Source organism: Colobus angolensis, unplaced genomic scaffold (genome assembly GCF_000951035.1).
Source record: "Colobus angolensis palliatus isolate OR3802 unplaced genomic scaffold, Cang.pa_1.0 Scaffold601, whole genome shotgun sequence".
NCBI classification, from domain to species: Eukaryota; Metazoa; Chordata; class Mammalia; order Primates; family Cercopithecidae; genus Colobus; species Colobus angolensis.
This window is the reverse complement of record NW_012119611.1, coordinates 234784-254751: the sequence shown is the minus strand read 5'-3', so window position 1 is coordinate 254751 and position 19968 is coordinate 234784. Positions and strand designations below refer to the sequence as shown.

General features: G+C 42.1%; 2 protein-coding genes across 3 annotated transcripts in view; one reads left to right on the top strand and one right to left on the bottom strand.

Annotated features, from left to right (window-relative positions):
- MTCP1 (mature T-cell proliferation 1) overlaps positions 1 to 19968 on the bottom strand; it is an 81957-nt gene that overhangs the window by 7275 nt on the left and 54714 nt on the right. The gene's annotated exons all lie outside the window — the stretch shown is intronic.
- BRCC3 (BRCA1/BRCA2-containing complex, subunit 3) overlaps positions 7 to 19968 on the top strand; it is a 40687-nt gene continuing 20725 nt past the window's right edge. The window contains exons 1-7 of one of the 2 annotated variants that reach the window (XM_011963205.1): positions 7 to 222; positions 899 to 915; positions 1982 to 2036; positions 5621 to 5740; positions 7066 to 7153; positions 17269 to 17357; positions 18709 to 18764. In XM_011963205.1, the coding sequence (XP_011818595.1) occupies positions 100 to 222; positions 899 to 915; positions 1982 to 2036; positions 5621 to 5740; positions 7066 to 7153; positions 17269 to 17357; positions 18709 to 18764 (548 nt within the window). In that variant the 5' untranslated portion in view covers positions 7 to 99. Of the gene's footprint in view, positions 223 to 898; positions 916 to 1978; positions 2037 to 5620; positions 5741 to 7065; positions 7154 to 17268; positions 17358 to 18708; positions 18765 to 19968 lie in introns of both variants that reach the window. The other variant, XM_011963204.1, reaches the window with a different exon arrangement.

Below are 19968 nucleotides of genomic sequence, written 5' to 3'. Positions count from 1 at the left end.
CGGAGCGCAGAGCGCGGGGCGCTGGGCAGGCTGCGCCGCAGCACCCGGTTGGTCAGGACCAAGTGGGCCCGAGGAGGACGTGAGAAGGGTCGGGCCAAGATGGCGGTGCAGGTGGTGCAGGCGGTGCAGGCGGTTCATCTCGAGTCTGACGCTTTCCTCGTTTGTCTCAACCACGCTCTGAGCACAGAGAAGGAGGAAGTGATGGGGCTGTGCATAGGGGAGGTGAGTAGCTCTGTTAGCCTGTCCGGAACCCTGCTAAGCAGTCCCAATGTGTCTCAGGGGTGGGTGCCGGCAGCTCCCAGGGCTGCGGAGGCCACAGGCATACTCGATTTAGATCCTTGGACACCCTTTACATAGCTCTGTCGCGGGGATCCCCGTTTCTTCTGGCCGCCGGACACTTGTTTAGTCTCCTGCGAGTCCCCAGCGGTATGTACAGGCCCCGGGAGCCTTGCCCTTTCTCCTGTAGCCTAGGGCTTCTCTTTAGATCTGCGCTTTTCGCCCCCTTGACCAAAAACTGCAAGGCAGGTCAGAAAGACACTGGAGTATATTAAGGACGTCCGGGTATTACGATGCAGCAGCTGACCACGGTTAGAGCCCCTCGCCTTGCCTAGTCTTCCGTCTAGGGAGCAGAGATAACAACCAAAGCATTTGAAGGGTATCGAAGAGCCTAACAGAAGGTGCGGGGCTTGAAGGAAGCAAAAGTTTCCGCTGCATTGTGTTGAGGAGGGGCCAAAGAGGATGAGGAAATACAGTTTAGCTGTTTACGGGTCTAAAGTAATTCTCCAGTCTTTCATACCGTGTGCATGAACACATGACCTAATTGTCATATAATCTGCATATATATACGTCAAACAAACGTAATGTGATCAATAATGTTTTCTGCTTTTTCCCACTCTAGTTGAACGATGATCCAAGGTAAGACCGTATCTGTTTACTCATATCTTATAATCTCTAAGTCATTGTTAAATCAAAATTATGGCGACTTTGACAGTATTGTGTCCGGATCGGGTCTTAAATTAATTACCATTATCGCTCCGGGGCTCTCTCGATGCAATTTGAGTTCCACCCCAACCTTGAGCTTTGGTTTCTGCCTTACCTCCTATTGAGTTGAGATATGGGATAAACATCGTAATAAGGATTATCATAATTGTTGGGTTTTAGGGGTGAGACAGGGTCTCGCTCTGTCGCCCAGGCTGGAGTGCAATGGCACGATCTCGGCTCACTGCAACCTCTGCCTCCCAGGTTCAAGCGATTCTCATGCCTCAGCCTCTCGAATAGCTGAGAGATTACAGGTGCCCGCCACCACACCCGGCTTTTTATTTATTTCTTTATTTTTTGTACAGACGGGGTTTCACCATGTTGACCAGGCTGGTCTCGAACTCCTGGGCTCAAGCAGTCTGCCCACCTCGACCTCCCAAAGTGCTGGGATTACAGGCATGAGCCACCTCGCCTGGCCTTGCTCAGTGTATTTCATGTTCTGTCTCCTCTTAAATGCCAGTGAGATATCATGAATTTTCTTTGTGACAGAGAGCATATACGTTTAGAGGCATTTCCCCCTGTTGATCCATTCCTTCACGTAAATTGACAGTGACATTGCCTTTCCTCCTGATGGACCTCAGTGATCTCAGAGATCTCCAGTAGCTTCAATGCTTGACATGGTGAAACCTTTCGGTAATGTTTTAATTTAAACTTCACATCATAACATAGTGTACTTCTCAAGCCCACCTCCTTAATTCCCAGGATTCCAGGAATTCAGCTTTGTCTATGATAACTTTATACACTCAGCCACTTGTGCATGTCTCCCAGATTGCTTCTAACAGATATAGAGAGTGCAGCTCTAGTCTCAATTCAGTTTCCCTCCTCTTCTTTGGTCTCTGCTAAGATTTCATTGTGAAAACAGTTAATCCTGTTATTTTGCTTTAATTCCTTTTTATATTCCAAACCCCACTTCCTTTTTTTTTTTCTAATTTATTCCCAGTAGGAGTGACTCCAAATTTGCATATACTGGAACTGAAATGCGCACAGTTGCTGAAAAGGTATGTGTGCTAAAATTTTGCATGATGGAAACTTGCAGTTGGGGAAAGATTTCTGTAATCCAGTGATCTCAGGCAGAGTATGCGGTTTCTGGCTGGATGAGATATTCTTTCTAGTAAAATCAGAATCTACTCACTAGGAATGGGACCTAATTTTCTGTTCTTTGTAGCAAATTGTCTCTACTTGATCAAGATTAATAATCACTGTCAGTACCACCCTCTTGCTGCTCTCCTTGCTGTCACTGTCTGTTTTCTGGCCCTTCTCCCACTTTCCTTGAGACTTTGGCATGTGGTTCCCATCACTATTACCTCTTTATCCCAAATTCCAGCATCTACTCATGCAACCCTCTCTTCGTAAACAAGCAAACTAACCATAGCATCATACTTCTTAGTCTACCTTGACTTTTTTCTTATCCACACTCCTACACCACCTTTTTTGGCATGCTCTAGCCTTGATGGTCTAGCGTAATGCTTCTCACTTAATCGTGGTATAGGACTGCTTATTGTTTTCCCCAATCTGTCAGACTTATGCTTTTGTAAAATACAATAAAAATGAATTATTTCCCCCTCCTCCCACCAGGTTATCAGGCCACAGCTTCATCTACTTATACAAACTTCACCTTAATCACTTTGCATCTCTTCACATATCAAAGAAATAAGTCCTCTTCCTATCCAAAGCTGCAGCTTCTTCAGAGACCTTGTTTATCAATGTTCTGTCTCTTTTCAGGGTCTTTTCCCTGTCACCTGGTTCTTTTCTCTTAGGATAAAAATATGCTTAAATTACTCTCGTTTTCAGAAAGGAAAGCTACTTCTTAATCCTGTATCTTCCTGTAGTCACTACTCTTATATCCTTCCTTTAATAGCCTGACTTCTTAAAAGAATGGGCTACGATTACTACTCTGTCTTCACCTTCCCCAGTCAAACCCACTGAGGTTTGGTTTCTAATTCTACCTTCGGTGGATTATTTCCTGGTGCTTATCTTAGTCTTTCTCCTTGAATCTCTGAACTCTCATGGGTTTCTGTTGGTTTTGCTGTATTCCTTTTATTCCTGTTTCCCCCTTCCCACAGTCATTTGTGGACTCCTCTTCCTCCTCTGTCTATGCATTAAATATTACTCATTCCTCTTAGGCACTGAAATCTCTGACTAAAGTAAGAAAGAGAGAAAGAAACAATTCACCCTAGGCATCAGTTACTATGATACATTCCAAATCTTAATAATGTAATTATATTATTCAAGATTTCATGCCCTCGTCTTGAGTTTTATGTCAGTTTTTACTGTCTAAATTAGATATTAAACTTTGTTAGTTAAGCTACCTTTTTAGTATTGCATAGTGTATTTTTTATCCTTTTATTTTTAGCCTTTCTGTGTACTAATATTAAAAATGTGTCTTATTAGCGGTAAAAACTTAAAAAAAAAATCCAGTGTGATCATCTTTTTAAGTGGAGTATTTAGTTGAAAAACAAAACAAAAATAAACCACAAAAAAAAAGAAATATAACGTGAGCCACAAATGTGATCCATATACATAATTTTAAATTTTTTAGTAATCACAGTAAAAAGGAATAAATGAAATTAATTTGAAGGGTATATTTTATTTAACCTAAGTATATGAAGGATTATTATTTTAATATGTAGTGAATATTAAGAAATGTTGAGATATTTTGCATTCCTTTTTTCTCTTTTGTGTTGTCTTTGAAGTCCATGTATATTTCATACTTGCTGCACATCTGAAATCAGACCTGTTGCACAGTGAAAATCTATAGCTGATTTCAAAGGCCTCCTCTCAGATTTCACCCTTGTCCCTTCAACATCTGATAATGTTAAGCCCACTCTTTCCCCTGAAACTCTTGTACCATTTCCTTGTTCTGGTTTTGCCTTCTTTGTCTTCTTCCCTGGCCCTTCTTGTTCTTCCCCACACTAAATGTGGCCCACTCCCCTTGATGCAGGCCAAGACCTCCGCTCCCTGTCTCCACACCTTTTTTGTCCACTCATAAACGCTTTATTGATTCCTGCATTGATTCTGTTTGAGTCTAAGCTATAATCCCACTTGCCTGCTAAAAATTGCCATATTGTATATCTCTCATCCCAGATTATCTCATCTGAAAACAAGCTCTTCTTTCCTTCCTGACCCTTTCTAAACTTAGATCTGCCTCACATCTTCTACCTAGTTTCAACCTTGAAACTTTAGAGTCATCTTTGACTGTTTCCTGTCTACCATCACCCATGGTCCATAAGCTACCAAATGTTGTAGATTCATTCTTTTTAATGGGTCTCAAATCTGTTTCTTCCATCTCTGCCATCTGCTTAGCCCAGTACTTCATTGTTACTTCATCTACAGTTTATCTGAAATAATTTTTTTCCTCTGAGTTCATCCTGCAAATTATGGCTTGGCATTTCAGGTCTTGTACATTCTCATTCCAACTTTCTTAGCCTTGCCATCTGCCATTTCACCTCAAGCTCTGTATCTAAATCAGTTGGCCAAGTTGTCTCCCAGACACCTCATTCACACTTTATTACTTCCATTTGGCACCTGTAGAAATCTGTTCCCCCCACTTCCCACAGTAATCAAGGAATAGATACACTTGTCTGCCTTTTCTATGAAGATTTTTTCTGAAGTCAGGAGTTTGAGACCAGCCTAGCCAATTTGGCTACCAAAAAATACAAAAAGCCAGGCGTGGTGGCATGTGCCTGTAATCCCAGCTGCTGGGGAGGCTGAGGTGGGAGAATCGCTTGAACCCAGGAGGCAGATGTTCCAGTGAGCTGAGATTGCACTGCTGCACTCCGGCCTGGGCAACAGAGTGAGACTGTGTCTAAAAAAAAAAAAAAAAAAAAAACTCCCTGAGACTGGGTAATTTATAAAGAAAAGAGGTTTAATTGATTCACAGTTCCACATGGCTGGGGACACTTCGGGAAACTTATAATCATGGCGGAAGGTGAAGGAGAAGCAAGGCACATCTTACATGGTGGTAGGAGAGAGAGAGAGTAAAGGGGGGAAGTGCCACACTCTTAAACCATCAGATCTCCTGAGAACTCACTCTCACACTATTATGAGAACAGTGTGGGGGAAATCTACCCCTACAGTCCAATCACCTTTCACCAGGTGTCTTCCGTGATAAGTGGGGTTTACAATTTGAGGTGAAATCTGGGTAGGGACATAGAGCCCAGCCATATCAGCTCCTATGGCATTGACTTACTACATTATCTTAGTGGAGTTTCATGAATGACAACTTACCACTCAACCATGTCGTTAGCACATTGAACCCTTTGTCAGCACCCTGATTTATATTCCTTTGTGTGACACAGTGTTTTGTACATAGTTGTAAGTCAAATAATTACTGGTTGATCATTCCAAAAGTCCTTCCTTGATGTAAATATTAGCATATATATTTTAAATTTTTGTGTCTGAAATGTATATATTGAGGTTGGGTGTCTTTTATTTGAAACATTTCATTATTCATGAGAAAAGTGTCAGTTTTCTAAAATGTAATATTTTATCTGATATTATAATAAAACGAAATTCTGTAGTTGAAGGAGGATGCGTTGTTGGAGAGAGCCATAAGTAACCATTTCTGTGGATTTTCCTTTAGGTTGATGCCATCAGAATTGTTCACATTCATTCTGTCATCATCTTACGACGTTCTGATAAGAGGAAGGACCGAGTAGAAATTTCTCCAGAGCAGCTGTCTGCAGCTTCAACAGAGGCAGAGATATCCTTACTGGTCGATAGAAGCTTTTATGTGCTTTGGGGTTCCTGGGCCACATTGCTGCTTGCTTGCTGCGATCATCCTACTTTAGGTGGTTTCACAAATTTTCTTCCCTTAGATCCAATTGTTTGGTTATTAGAATTTCTCTCTCTTTCTTCTTTTGAGTGGGTTTTATTGGAAGAATTAGAAATGTTCTGACATTCCTGCTCCTAAATGCCAAAAGATGTCAAGGTCAATCACTGTGACAATGAACTCTGTGTGGAGTCCCCTCCATCTTCCTCCCTAGTCTTCTCTCCATTCCTCCCTGCCCCTCCTTCCAGTTTTCCTAGTATCATTTAATTTCTAGGCCATTTACTACCTTGGTCTCTATCCTCTTGAGAGATTCTCCTTTGTGACTTCCTTTCAAAAAATGCAATGCTAGGAATTGAATGCAATGTTTCATGTTAAATATAACCCCAAAATGATAAAATGGGGCATTTGTTTCCTGTGATTTGTCTCAGTATGTTACTGAGTGCCCTGACTGGCGCCTCGTGAGTGAATATGAAGCTGATCCCCATCCCGCTTTTGTTTTCTTGAGGGATCCTTTCCCTGGCTTCTGGTCGTTTCCTCACATCCTTCCGCTCATCAGTGATCTGTTGAATGCTCAAGTGGGACCCTCAAGTGCGGATATGCAGGCTGTCTCTGCAGCTCTCCTCTGTGGTCCTCTGCCCTGCAAACTTCAGCTGCAATTACTATTTGTTAAGCACTTACTAGTTGTTTGCCAGGCACTAGGCTAAACACTGTGTGTGGATTATTGCATTTACTCTTCACTGCTCTGAAACATTGTTTCCCTGCCTCAGTCTGCAGCTGAAGAAATGGGCTAAGAGAAGTTAAGTAGTTTCTCTTGTCATTTGAAAACTTGAAAATATATCTTAGAAATATTGTTTATCAGACTTAGTTGTATAAAAAGGATTATTTTAATATAAATAATTTGGAGGAAAACTAATCAGCATTTTACAGGATAATAGCAGCAGTCTTGAAAGTGACAACTTCTGACGATTTAGAAAAGCTTTTCAGATATCACAGTGGTAATGATTCAAGTGATCAAACATCAGCTAAATGAAACTTGAGGATGTAACTATATACGGCATTGGAAACCATATGGTTTCTAGTTTAAAAAATGTTGGCTTTAAATGGGCATTATGGGAAACTCAGCATTAACCTTATTTCATTCTTTTGTTGCCATTAAATTGCAGTAAGCTTATTTTAAGCTTCAGGGTGCTTTCTGAGCCCTTATTAGCATTAGAAAATTTTGTTCCCACATTTTGAAAGTACCTTGACAGACACACAGGTTGGCTGAACTGACAGGCCGCCCCATGAGAGTTGTGGGCTGGTATCATTCCCATCCTCATATAACTGTTTGGCCTTCACATGTTGGTGAGTATCATGGGGTTGCAATGTTTATTGTTCTCAGAAATTAATATCATGTTTCCTTTTCCATTACATAGGGTATGGTTATTTTAAACCAAAATTCGACTGTCCTTAAGCAGACGTCACTATTTTGATTTATTTTGTTATGTATTAAAAGTAATGATTTATGTCATATTGATTGTTTTTAATAAGTCTGTCAGTTGATATAAAAAATTAAACTGTTAACTGAAAATTGCTGATTGCTGAATATCATTACTGTCCAGGACACTCCCATTCTGCAGACTTAAAGGGCAAAATTTGCAAAATTGATTTTTACAGTTGCTGTTTATGTATAGTCCATTGGGGCTCTCAATATACATCTTTACCCTTCTAATCGGTGTAATGTAACTAAATTGCTTTCTCTCTACCTTTACCCCTTTTTGAGAATCATGAATTTTTTTTTGTCCATATCTGCCTCTCCAGAAAGGAGGAAAGTAACTTGGGGAGAGTGAACTAATATTCACAAGCACTTAACTATGTGCTAATGGTTTACAAATGTTTTCTTCTCCAATCCTTGTGGCAACCTGTGAGTTAGAGATCTTACCCCCATTGTACAGAAGGGTAAACAAAGACTCACATGAATTAAGTGGCAGAGCTGAGGTTAGAACCCAGGTCTGACTGCCAAGTCTGCTCTTCCCACTGTGCTAGTACTAGTCATATGGGTTCATTCAATATCCCTTTTTTTTCTAACTGCTATAAAGATTGAAATGTTCCCATAGTTCTAAATTCGTTTATGCTGTGATACGAATGGCAAAAATTCATCAGTGGTACAGTCCCAGACTTTAATGAAACACGAGTGGTCCTAAGAAATACAGTATTAATTCTCAGTCTTGGGTGGGTGAGGATGTTTCTCAGAATCACCTGAGAAAGCTTTTATAAAATGTGCCTGCCCCAAATTAATCTTTCCTAGACCGTAACTCAGACCTACTGTGAGAACCTCTGGGAGTAGGTGTTAGGTGGGGATATTGTTGAAAACCCCCAGTTAAATACTGATTTAGAATAAGGGAGATGACAGATCTGCCTTCTCCCAGATTTGCCAAATTTTAACATTCTGCAACATTTGCTGTATCATTCTCTTTTACATATATGTATATACATATATGTATATTCCTGAAGTATTAGACTAACTTGCAGACATGGTACCTTTTACCCCTACTCTGCACTATGAATTTTCCTAAACACAAAGAAATTCTCTTACATAACCATGGTACATTTATAAAAACTGGGAAATTAACATTCATATAATACTATTATTTAAATTACAGACCTTATTCAGATTCTTTAATTGGCTCACTGATGTCCCAATAAAGTTGTTTTTATAGCTATTAATATGTTCCTGTAAAGCCTTAATGTCACTGAAAAAATTCAGTGTCTGATTTGTTTTCCTGTCACTGTCAACACTGAAATCAGATTGACCTAAAATTTTTCCCATGGTAGTGCCATCAGCCAGAAAGAATGAAGTACCAACTACTAATGAAGACAAGTTTGACGCGTATGTTACTGAACAATTATTTTCACTATAGTAATCAGTTACAGTGGGAAATAAATACATAAAATTTGGTGGTAAAAAGAAATTCCCTACGAATTTAAGGAAAAAAACCTTATAAGTATCTGAAGCAGAGCACCCAGAAAGTTTCAGAGTTCAGAGAATAATTGAATTCTCTCAGGGGAGAAGATCTGAGCCATTAAACAAGAACCCAGGTAGGTGTTTGTAATGCAGCAGTAGTGGGAACATTTCAATCTTTATAGCAGTTAGAAAAAAAAAAGGGATATTGCAGAAAGTAACTGAAAAAAATCAACTCTAAATTATGAAATGATTAAGGAGCCATGTGCTCCATAATTCAAGACAAAATAGATTTGGAGTCCAGAGTGTAGAGATCCTACCTGAACAAGTATTAGAATATGCAATAAAGGCTATATGTAAAGAAAGTTTAGAGAGTTACCACAGCGTGAGGGTTGAGAATACCAGCTTTGATTTAGTTGAGGACTAGGTCTGTGTTACCATCTTGTTTCAGTCACTTACCAGTTGAGAAAATATTTTAACTTGTCTGTGCCTCTCTAGTTTCCTCTCTGTCAGAAAAGAACATAGTCTCAGAGTTGTTAGGAGCAGTGTATGAAATCATGTATACGACACCTTGTCTAACACTTACCATGGTAGCTGTTCACCTATAAAATGAACAAGAAAAGAAATACGCCAAAGCATTTATTTGTAAAACTCTCAAGGACATGGAGAGAGTGTATGAAATATCTATATTGAAGGGCAGACAATATTCAAAGGATTAACAATGAGGACACATCAAGTCTCTCACCTGAGATCTCAAAAATATTTACAGGCTGGGCATAGTGGTTCACGCCTGTAATCCCAGCACTTTGGCAGGATGAGGTAGGCAGATCACTTGAGGTCAGGAGTTGGAGACCAGCCTGGCCAACAAGGTGAAACCCTGTTTCTATTAAAAATGTAAAAATTAGCCAGGCATGGTGTCAGGTGCCTGTAATCCAAGTTACTGGGGAGGCTAAGGCAGGAGAATTCACTTGAACCTGGGAGATGGAGGTTGCAGTGAGCTGAGATTGTACCACTACACTCCATCCTGGGCGACAAGAGTGAGATTCTGTCTCAAAAAAGAAAAAGTACAGTAATGAAACTATGGGTACAACTAAAGAAAAATAATTGCCCAACTGAGCTGGCATTCACACTCATCTCCAAACAGCCTTTTAAGAAGTAGTACCTTATAAATGTATGCAATTATGATTTGTCAATTAAAACTAATATTTAAGAAAGTAGGCCGGGCGCGGTGGCTCAAGCCTGTAATCCCAGCACTTTGGGAGGCCGAGACGGGTGGATCACGAGGTCAGGAGATCGAGACCATCCTGAGCTACATGGTGAAACCCCGTCTCTACTAAAAAAAAATACAAAAAACTAGCCGGGTGAGATGGCGGGCGCCTGTAGTCCCAGCTACTCGGGAGGCTGAGGCAGGAGAATGGCGTAAACCCGGGAGGCGGAGCTTGCAGTGAGCCGAGATCGCGCCACTGCACTCCAGCCTGGGCGACAGAGCGAGACTCCGTCTCCAAAAAAAAAAAAAAAAAAAGAAAGTAAACAAATGGGAAAAAAAGAATTGAGTCTAACAGAGGCTGTATTGCAAACTGCAGAAAAAGTGAGCAATGAATAAAAACTTTAACTACCTTTAACAGGAAAAGAATTCCAAGCTGTGGCAAAGAATGGCAAGTGAGAAAGAGTGAAATCTTTTTTTCTGTTAAAAGAAAGGTATAATTTTAGTTGGTGAGGGAGAGTGATGTGACCATTTCAGTGCTTTTTATGATAAGGTAATTAGTGCAATTAGGTTAAGTTCCAGTGGGCTAGGTAACACTGCTTTGAACATAATTTAAAGGGATCATTCCATAAAACGATTCTTCAGGAAATTTACTGGATACCTATATGGGATAATAAGGTCATGGCTCCTGCTGTCCTAGGCCTTAATGATTTTGTTGAGGGGAAAACAGAGTACTTAAAGGAAAACAATGAGTAACATGATAAAGAAGAAATGAGATGTCGTCCATATAGAACATTTGTGCTTGTAAGTATTAACAGGGGAAGCACCTATAAAAATAAAGCCTTGGGATTAGGAAAAAAGAAGAATAAGATTGTCTTTTATTAAAGACAAGCTGCAAACCTAAAGACTTGAACAAAAACTAACAAGCTAGGTTAAGCTGTATGGGGAAAATAAAGACCTGCCATCATAAGCTAAAGGGTAAGTGAGAGAAGATAGGTCATTCATTCTACAACAAAAGGCACAGTAACTAAGGAAACTGTAATGAGACTGAATTATGTGCCTTACCATAGCAACACTCATGTACACAGGATAAAGTTTTACATGTAAGGAAGGGAAACTAGTTGAAATAGAAGAACTTGATAATCCACTTTCAGAATGTATTCATTCCTTCAAAAGAACATAAAGTGAGTTGGCCTTGGGTTGAGGTTGGCAGTGGAGGGGACAATGAACAAAAGCAAGGGTGAGGTAGGACAAGCACACGTACAAAGACTTTAAAATTTCATATTAAAAGAATTTTGGTCTTACAGAAAAATTTCAAGAATAGTATGAAGAACCAGATGCAACAGTTGTTAACCTTTGGTCGCATTTGCTTGATTATATTCTCCCTCCCTCTCCAGCATACACACATGCACATGTGCACACATGCTATTTGAGAGTGACTTGCAGACATGATGCTCCTTTACCTTTAAATACTTGATTGTGTATTTCTCAAGATTAAGGTTATTTATTTCCATAACCACAGTGCAATTGTCAAAATAAGCACATTTAATAAATACAATCTTATTGTACAAACTACACAGAACTTATTCACATTTTGCCAGTTAACTCAATATTGTCCTTTATGGCAGTTTTTTCTTTCCGATCCAGGATCCAATCTCAGATCATGCATGGCATTTAGCCTTCATGTCACTTTAGTCTCCTTTCCTCTGGACCAGCTCCTTAGACTTGTTTTCCTCTTTCATGACATAGACATTTTAGGAGATGGACTATTGCTCCATGTCTGCTGTTTGCTTATGACTAGATTCAGGTTACGCACTTTTGGCATGTGGTGCTAGGCCTTTCTCAGCATCTCCCATCAGGACGTGCATGATTTCTCTGCCTCACACTAACATTTTCATGCCGCTGATGAGGCAGAATTAACAAATGTGAGTCAAATGGGAAGAGGTGATAACAAGCCTCTTCTCAGCTTGTCCATTTGTTGAACAGATACTGAGGACTTGCCTATGCCAATTTGTAATAATATCTGCAAAGCCAATTCCGCAATTGGGAAGCTGTGCAGTTCCATGGTGTCTCTGATCAGTATGCTCCTACTTTCTGCAAAGGCAAACCCTTTCATTTTCAAACCTCTGAATTCCCCATTTCTGCTTTCACGTTCAGCAATGTTATCTAACATTGCTTCCCACTTTAATAGAGAAAACAGGAAGTTTTTTTTTGTTTTTGTTTTTGTTTTGAGAGGGAGTCTCACTCTGCCGCCCAGGCTGGAATGCAGTGGCGCGATCTCGGCTCACTACAAGCTCCACCTCCCGTGTTCATGCAGTTCTCCTGCCTCAGCCTCCCGAGTAGCTGGGACTACAGGCACTCGCCACCACACCCGGCTAATTTTTTGCATTTTTAGTAGAGATGGGGTTTCACCGTGTTAGCCAGGATGGTCTTGATCTCTTGACCTTGTGATCCACCCGCCTCAGCCTCCCGAAGTGCTGGGATTACAGGTGAACCACCACACCAGGCCCTAAAAAGTTTTTTTTAAGTAGGTTAGGCCAGGTGTGGTGGCTCATGCCTGTAATTGCAGCACTTTGGGAGGTTGAGCTGGGAGGATTGCTTCAACCTGGGAGTTCAAGTCCATTCTGGGCAAGATGGTGAGCCTCTGTCTCTTAAATTTTTTGTTTTAATTAGCCAGGTGTGGTAATGCATGCATGTATTTCCACCTACTCAGGAGGTTAAGGTGGGAGGAACCCTTGAGCTCAGGAGTTGGAGGTGGCAGTGAGCTGTGATTGTACCACCGTGAGCCAGCCTGAGCAACAAAGCAAGACCTTGTCTCTCAAACATTTTCACCACGTAGCTCCTAAAAGGAAATGAGAAGGCCTATTTCTGAAATGTTTCCATGTCCCCTTGGGGACATTAAAGAGACATTAAAAGAGAATGTCTATTTCAGGCAAGAATAATAAAATGGGTTTTTAATACTACATATGGTTATTTCATCATATTTCTTAGGAATGGTGCTGTGTAATATCACAGTGCACAAAATCACAGATTCTTCAAGAAAACTGGTTCTTAAATACCCACAAAGGGGCCCAGTACAACCTGCAGCCTGCTGCATGCCTGTGACATTTAGTCTAACAGCTTAACCAGCCCTCTGCTGTACTTGCCATACAGAAAAGCTGAAACCACTGGTTTCCAGGTCAGTTTATGTGGTCCAATCCCTGACCTACTTTCTTCCTGAGAGACCCAACCAGAGGAAACTGTGACCAAAAGAGTATCTCTTGTGTACCAGGCCTGAGTTCAACAGAAAACAGATAAACAACCTCCAACTTTTTGTCCCTGGGTCTGAAGTCACATCCTGAAGGGTTTGGTTACACCAGTAATGAAACATACATGGTTTCCTATTGCTTTCCCTTCTTAATTTCCAGTGAGGATAATGTCACCAGAAGGTTCCATCTCCCTCTCTCAGTAACAGGGAGAAGTGAAACAGGCAGTCGGATCTCAGGCAGGGTCTTGGCTTGAGCCTTGGGGCAGTTTACAGAGTTTCTGTCTTGACCACGGAGATCTTTACCAATTTGCTGGGTAGGTCCATGGCTGCCTGTTTCCCCCAAGACTGCTTTGCCATGACAGCTACCTGAATGACTCTGAGGAACTGCTCTTTGGTGATTTCAGGAGGTTCTTTCCCTTTAAGGGTTCTTCAGACAAAATGTCTGAAGCGCTCTCAATATGAGTTTTGGTAGCGGCCAGCCTGGGTCTGGGAGCAGAGAGATAGGACGTACCCTACCTGGTCATGCCCAAGGGATTCTGATTATTCATCCACAACACACCTTGGGAATCATGAACCTCCCGTCTGTGGTCACAGCTGTCTGTCCAGTGCTGGCTGACGCCCAAGCTAACAGCTGCCCTGCTGGGAAACTTCATGCTGGTCACAATGGCATCTGTATCCTTTAAGGAGGCCATATCTGGTCAGAAGGCATGTCCGAGAGAAAACACAGTGTCTGGAGTGACTTTTCCCAGCAACATGCATGAGATGTCCGCATTGTGTACCCAGTCTTGTAGAGAACCCCACCTGCCCGCCCGCCCTGCCTTCGTTCCTCCATTCCTCCCTCCCTCCCTCCCTTCCCTCCCTCTCTTCCCTCCCTCCCTTCCTTGCCCAGGCTGGAGTGCAGTGGCGCGATCTCAGCTCACTGCAACCTCCGCCTCCTGGGTTCAAGCAATTCTCCTGCCTCAGCCTCCCGAGTAGCTGGGACTACAGGAGCATGCCACCACGCCCGGCTAATTTTTGTGCATTTTGAGTAGAGATGGGGTTTCACCACATTGGCCAGGCCGGTCTCAAACTCGTGACCTCAGGTGATCCACCCGCCTTGGCCTCCCAAAGTGCTGGGATTACAGGCGTGAACCACCGCGCATGGCCGGCCCCTTCTTTAGGAAACCAAGAGAGGCCCCTGCTCACAGCACCATCTGGTGGATCCTTGTGTAAGAACTGGATTAAAGCGCTTGTAAAATCCAGAGGAAACGCGGTTCCCAGTCTCTGGGCTTCCTCTCTGAATGGGCCTGCCCCGTTGAATAGGCGGTCGTCTATTCAAACCAGGCAGCCTCTTGCAAAGCACCCCCATCCCTGTTCTCGAATTACCCTAGTGCTGGCCAAATAATCAGCTCTGAAGGTTCAGTCCACTTTATATAGCCGATACTCAAAAACATACAGCAAGCAGCAGCTGTTCTTATCTAGTATATCCCAAAGATGGTCAGGCGAATGCTTCAATGTCATTAAAGCATCTCATACCTCTGTTGGAGGCTTCTGAAATAAGTCTTTGGCTGTTCTGAGAGCACCAACAGGCTTTTCACTCAGAGAGCAGGAAAGGCTGAGAGGTGGCCAGCAGAAGTAGATTTGTGTCTGGACGGGAAGCAGAATGCGTGAGAGAATTTCTGAGCGGATACTGAGGGGCAAGGGTGAGTGGTGCAGGGTCCAAGGCTGCTGAGATGAGAATGAGCGTCCATAGGATGACAGCTCTTTGCGGGCAGCAGTGGCTGCAGTGGGTCCTTCTGAGCTCAGGTAGTCTCCCAAGGGGTAGCCAATGCTCAGAGCGGGTACATCCATTAGGATGGGGTGCCAGAACGATCCCTCCTGGAGAAGGTTCGCGGGCGAGAAGAGTACGCCTTCCCACGGGGAAAGATGGCGGTACAAGGGTCTCCCCTGGGAGGGTGACCAAGGCCAGTCTGAGCCTCTGGGGCCCCAAGGTCGGGGACTCTTGGTAGCCAGTGGACGGGCAGGGCCGACTCGCTGTGGCAGGCGCCAGGGTGAAGGTACTGAGCTTACGTGAAACATACTCTCGGTAACATTGTTTTAAGACAACCAGGCCAGGTGTGGTGGCGGCGCCTGTAGTCCCAGCTACTCGGGAGGCTGAGGCAGGAGAATGAATCCGGGGGGCGGAGCTTGCAGTGAGCCGAGATGACGCCACTGCACTCCAGCCTGGGCCACAGAGCCAGACTCCGTCTCAAAAAAAAAAAAAACACACACACACACACACACAAAACCAAGTTGAAGCGTCAGGGTAGACAACTATAGTTCTGGAGTTCAGAGTAAAAGTCTGGGACTGGAGATTGTTGGGAAGGAGTTGGGAGTGGTTGGTGTAGATTTGAAGCCACAAAACTAGATGAAATCCCCCAACGAGTGAGGGTAGAGAGACAAAAGGACTGAACACTGACCCTGGGCCACACCAATATTTGGAGAGTGGGAAGATGAGAAGGATCCAGCAACAGAGACAGGAAGTTAGAGACAACTAGAAAGAGTGGGAACGTGAGGCAAAGTGAAGACTGTTTCAAGAAGGGAGTGATCAGCTGAGATCAGGTAAATGGAAGACCAAGAATAAATCATTGGTGACCTTCACAAAAAGCAGTTTGGGTAACATGATGGGGACACTAGTTGTTTTCAGTGGTTATAGATAAAATTGAATGGAAGTGACGTTTATGAAGCACCTTTGACGTGTGTTAAAAATTTTGCAATTTAAAAATTACAGAAACCCTATGAGAGAAGGGATGATGTTTATTCTCATTTAACTGATAAGGAAATAGGCTTAACAGTACCAAGAATTTTACCAAGGTCATATAGCAGTACAGAGACCATTTTTACAATGCTCTGCATGTTTAGCAGTATTTTCAGCCAATTCCCTTTGTACTCATTGCTGAGTACTGTTTGGTGTCAGTCTTTACTTAGGAAGACACTGGGGAGAAGTCAAAATCCAGATCAAAAAGGTATACACACAAAGAATGTTGAAGAACAGATTGCCAGACTAAGTGAATGTAAGCCATTGGGCAAAACTGTAATCGGCAGTGTTTCATAGTGACACCTGATCTTTTGTATCCTTTATAAACAATGGTCTGAAGACTAAATTTAGCCTCTGGAGTTTCACTCTCACTGCCCAGGCTGGAGTGCAATGGCACGATCTTGGCTCACTGCAACCTCTGCCTCCTAGGTTCAAGTGATTTTCCTGCCTCAGCCTCCCAAGTACCTGGGATTACAGGCATGCACCACCATGCCCAGCTAATTTTGAGTTTTTAGTAGAGAAGGGGTTTCTCCATGTTGGTCAGGCTGGTCTCAAACTCCCGACCTTAGGTGATCTGCCTGCCTTGGACTCCCAAAGTGCTAGGATTACAGGCATGAGTCACCACACCCGGCCATTTTTGGCATTTAATATTTTAATCCTTTCTAATGTTGTTCTTTGGTGCTTATTTATTATCTCTTTTCAAAAGTTCAGTAACCATATCAAGCAGAATCCTATGGATAAGAAAAAAAATCAAGTAACCATATGGGGGGGTTTCTACTCTCTGGAATGTTGAATTTATATCACAACCACTTCCATACAATGGCTTCCTGTAAGATTTTCCTCCGTAATTGTTCCACACTTCTATTCTTTAGTAGCAAGCCTAATAAATATGTTTACTTTCCTAGAAGCTGTCCATCAAAAGGCTTTTTCTAGGAAATACTTTCTCTCCTTCCAGGGCCTTTCTTTGAGTCTCCATGGAGGAAATTATCAAGTTTTGGGGTAACTGAAATTTTTAACTTCTCTTTCTATACCACATTCCATAGCAGAGCTACTCTTGGGCTAGGCAGGCTAGAGTTATTAATGAGTTTTATTATTTAATGGCAGACTTTTGATAGTGTTACCCTAACCTAGCAAAACATTTATACTTTGACATTGTCCTTAGGATATATTCCTGTTTTGCCTATACAATCTGAATCCTAGGGAGATTATATGTCACTGTTATCTTTAAATCTTCAAGTCTGTGAGACACAGTTTATTGACAGAAGATTTTTAAATTTTCATTTATTTTCAGATGTTCGCACACAAGCCATGTACCAGATGATGGATCAAGGCTTTGTAGGACTTATTTTTTCCTGTTTCATAGAAGATAAGAACACGAAGGTATTGTGTGTGCGTGCGTGTGCGTGTGTGTGTGTGTGTGTGTGTGTACACACAGAGTAGAGAAAAATCTCTTTGCAATTTTAATAGGATGGCCAGGAAAGGTTTCAATGAAAAGGGTCATTGAGTCAGGACCTGAAGAAGGTGAGGGAACAAGTCTGGTGGATTTCTTGGGGAAAGAACGTTCCAGGCAGAGGAAATAGCCAGTGCAAAGACCCTAAGGTGAATGTGGCATGTTCAGGAAACATCAAGGAAGTTGGTGTGGCTGCAGCAGAGTGAGGAAGACTATGACCATACATCCCAGTTTGCCTCTATCAGTCCCAGTTTTACCCTATTATCCTACTGTCCTTCCCTCTTGGAAGTGTCCCAGTTTGAATGATAACTCATTTAGTTGTCCTGAACGAGGTCCAGATCTTGTAAGGCCTTGACTTTGACTCTGACTTGGGAAGTAACTGGAGGATGACTTTATGTTTTAATGGGATCTCTCTGGCTTCTGTGTAGACTGAACAGTGGGCAGAGGGTGGGGGTGGAATCCATGGCATCAGTGAAACCTGTTAGGAAGATATTCCTGTAATCTAGACAAGAGATGATGGAGGTTTGGTCATGCTGGTAAGAGTGAAGATAATGAGAAGTGGTTGGATGCTGAATATAGTTTGATGGCTAGTAATAGTAACAACTACCATTTATCACCTATTGTATGGCAGGTACTTATTAGGTGCTTTATATAAATATGCTGTAACCCTGACAACCCAGAAGCTCATAGAGGTTAAGCAGTTTGATCCGTGGCCAGTCTTGCCATGCTGTATTTGAATTCTGTTTGAATTTTATGTTCAAGAGGTTATAATATGTGTCAGTTCAAACACAAAGAAAACTACTACTTAACATTGTAGGTATGAATTCTGCTAAGAATACCAATAGTGTCTTATTTAGTGCATTAGTTATATTCTCAGAATCTGTGTTAATATTTTCCATAAAATCAGTTTTCCAGAAACACTACAGTTCAGTACTTTGAACTTTATACATCATTTGATATGCTTTCAACTTTGTAATCATACATTTATTTATTTATTGTCATCATAAATAGTTGTTGAATAAGTTTCTCAGCTTTCAGTATAGCAGTTTGAATGTTCAGGTTCTTAGGTTCCTGGTTCTTGTGTTTGTTACATGAGCAGATGTTTGGTTGTGACCATCTTATGTTGACTGAGCATATGATCCTTTTTCAGAAATTGATTTATGGCATATTCCATCTTTGGAATCTCTTTTAACCTTCTGCTTCTAGAGGAGCCTTTGGGGTCTTTCTCAATATTAATCTTTCTTTTTGTGATATTTCTTTCTTTCTTTTTTCCTTTGATAGACTGGCCGGGTACTCTACACTTGCTTCCAATCCATACAGGCCCAAAAGAGTTCAGAGTAAGTATTAGAGAGACTTGTGTGTGTATTGAAGGGCTAACCTCCAATTCCAGGAATTTATTGTTTTGTTTCATTTTATTCCTTTCATTGGTAAAACACTAAGAACTCTGTATTTTTATTTATACTCATTTATAGCTCTAAGATGAGCTTTAGCAGTTTGGATATTGGGGACCTAGGAAGCTAGGGTCATATGAGCAGTCTCTTCACTGTAATTACATCACCACAGTCCTGCCTGACATTTCCTTTTGTACACTTATCCTAACTGAGCTGCTACTTTTCCTTTCTCTGGTAATCATAAATCAAAGACTGAACATGCAGAGTACTAGATTTGTATAGATTATTGTCTTTGCTGCGTCATAAACTTGATTTAAATGTTTGCATAGATCCATTTCCTTATTGAAATCCAACTTAATCTAAATTAGCAAATCTTTTCTTTTTTTTTTTGAGACAGAGTCTCACTCTGTCACCCAGGCTGGAGTGCAGTGCTGTGATCTCGGCTCAGTGTAACCTCCACCTCCCGGGTTCATGCAGTTCTCCTGCCTCAGCCTCCCAAGTAGCTGGGATTACAGGCGCCGCCACCACACCCAGCTAAATTTTGTACTTCTCGTAGAGACGGGGCTTCACCATGTTGGCCAGGCTGGTCTTGAACTTCCAGCCTCAAGTGATCCACCTGCCATGGCCTCCCAAAGTGCTGGATTTACTGGCATGAGCCACCGTGCTGGGCCCTGAGTACCTATTTTTTACGTGTTAAGTATTAGGAACATAAAACAGAAGAAAACAGCACTGTCAGTGGAGTTCACTTTCTACTGGGGAAGAGAAGAGGCTGACAATGCAATTATAATTCAGTAGCATTTAAGCAAAGCCACAGGTGAACAAAAGGCACCCAATGCAGACTGTGGTGGGGGTGGGTGTCAGAGAAGCTTCCCAGGGTCAGTGAGGCCTGAGCTGAACCTGAGAGGTGAGGAAAAGAGACCAAACTGACCAAACCGCTCCAGGCCCTTCCTCCGCTCCCTGGTGCCTTCCTCTAAACACTGTTATTGTTGTGTGAACTGAAGGCTTTACATGTTCCTCTAAACACTGTTATTGTTGTGTGAACTGAGAGCTTTACACGTTCCTCTAAACACTGTTGTTATGTGAACTGAGAGCTTTACGTGTTCCTCTAAACACTGTTGTTGTGTGAACTGAGAGCTTTACATGTTCCTCT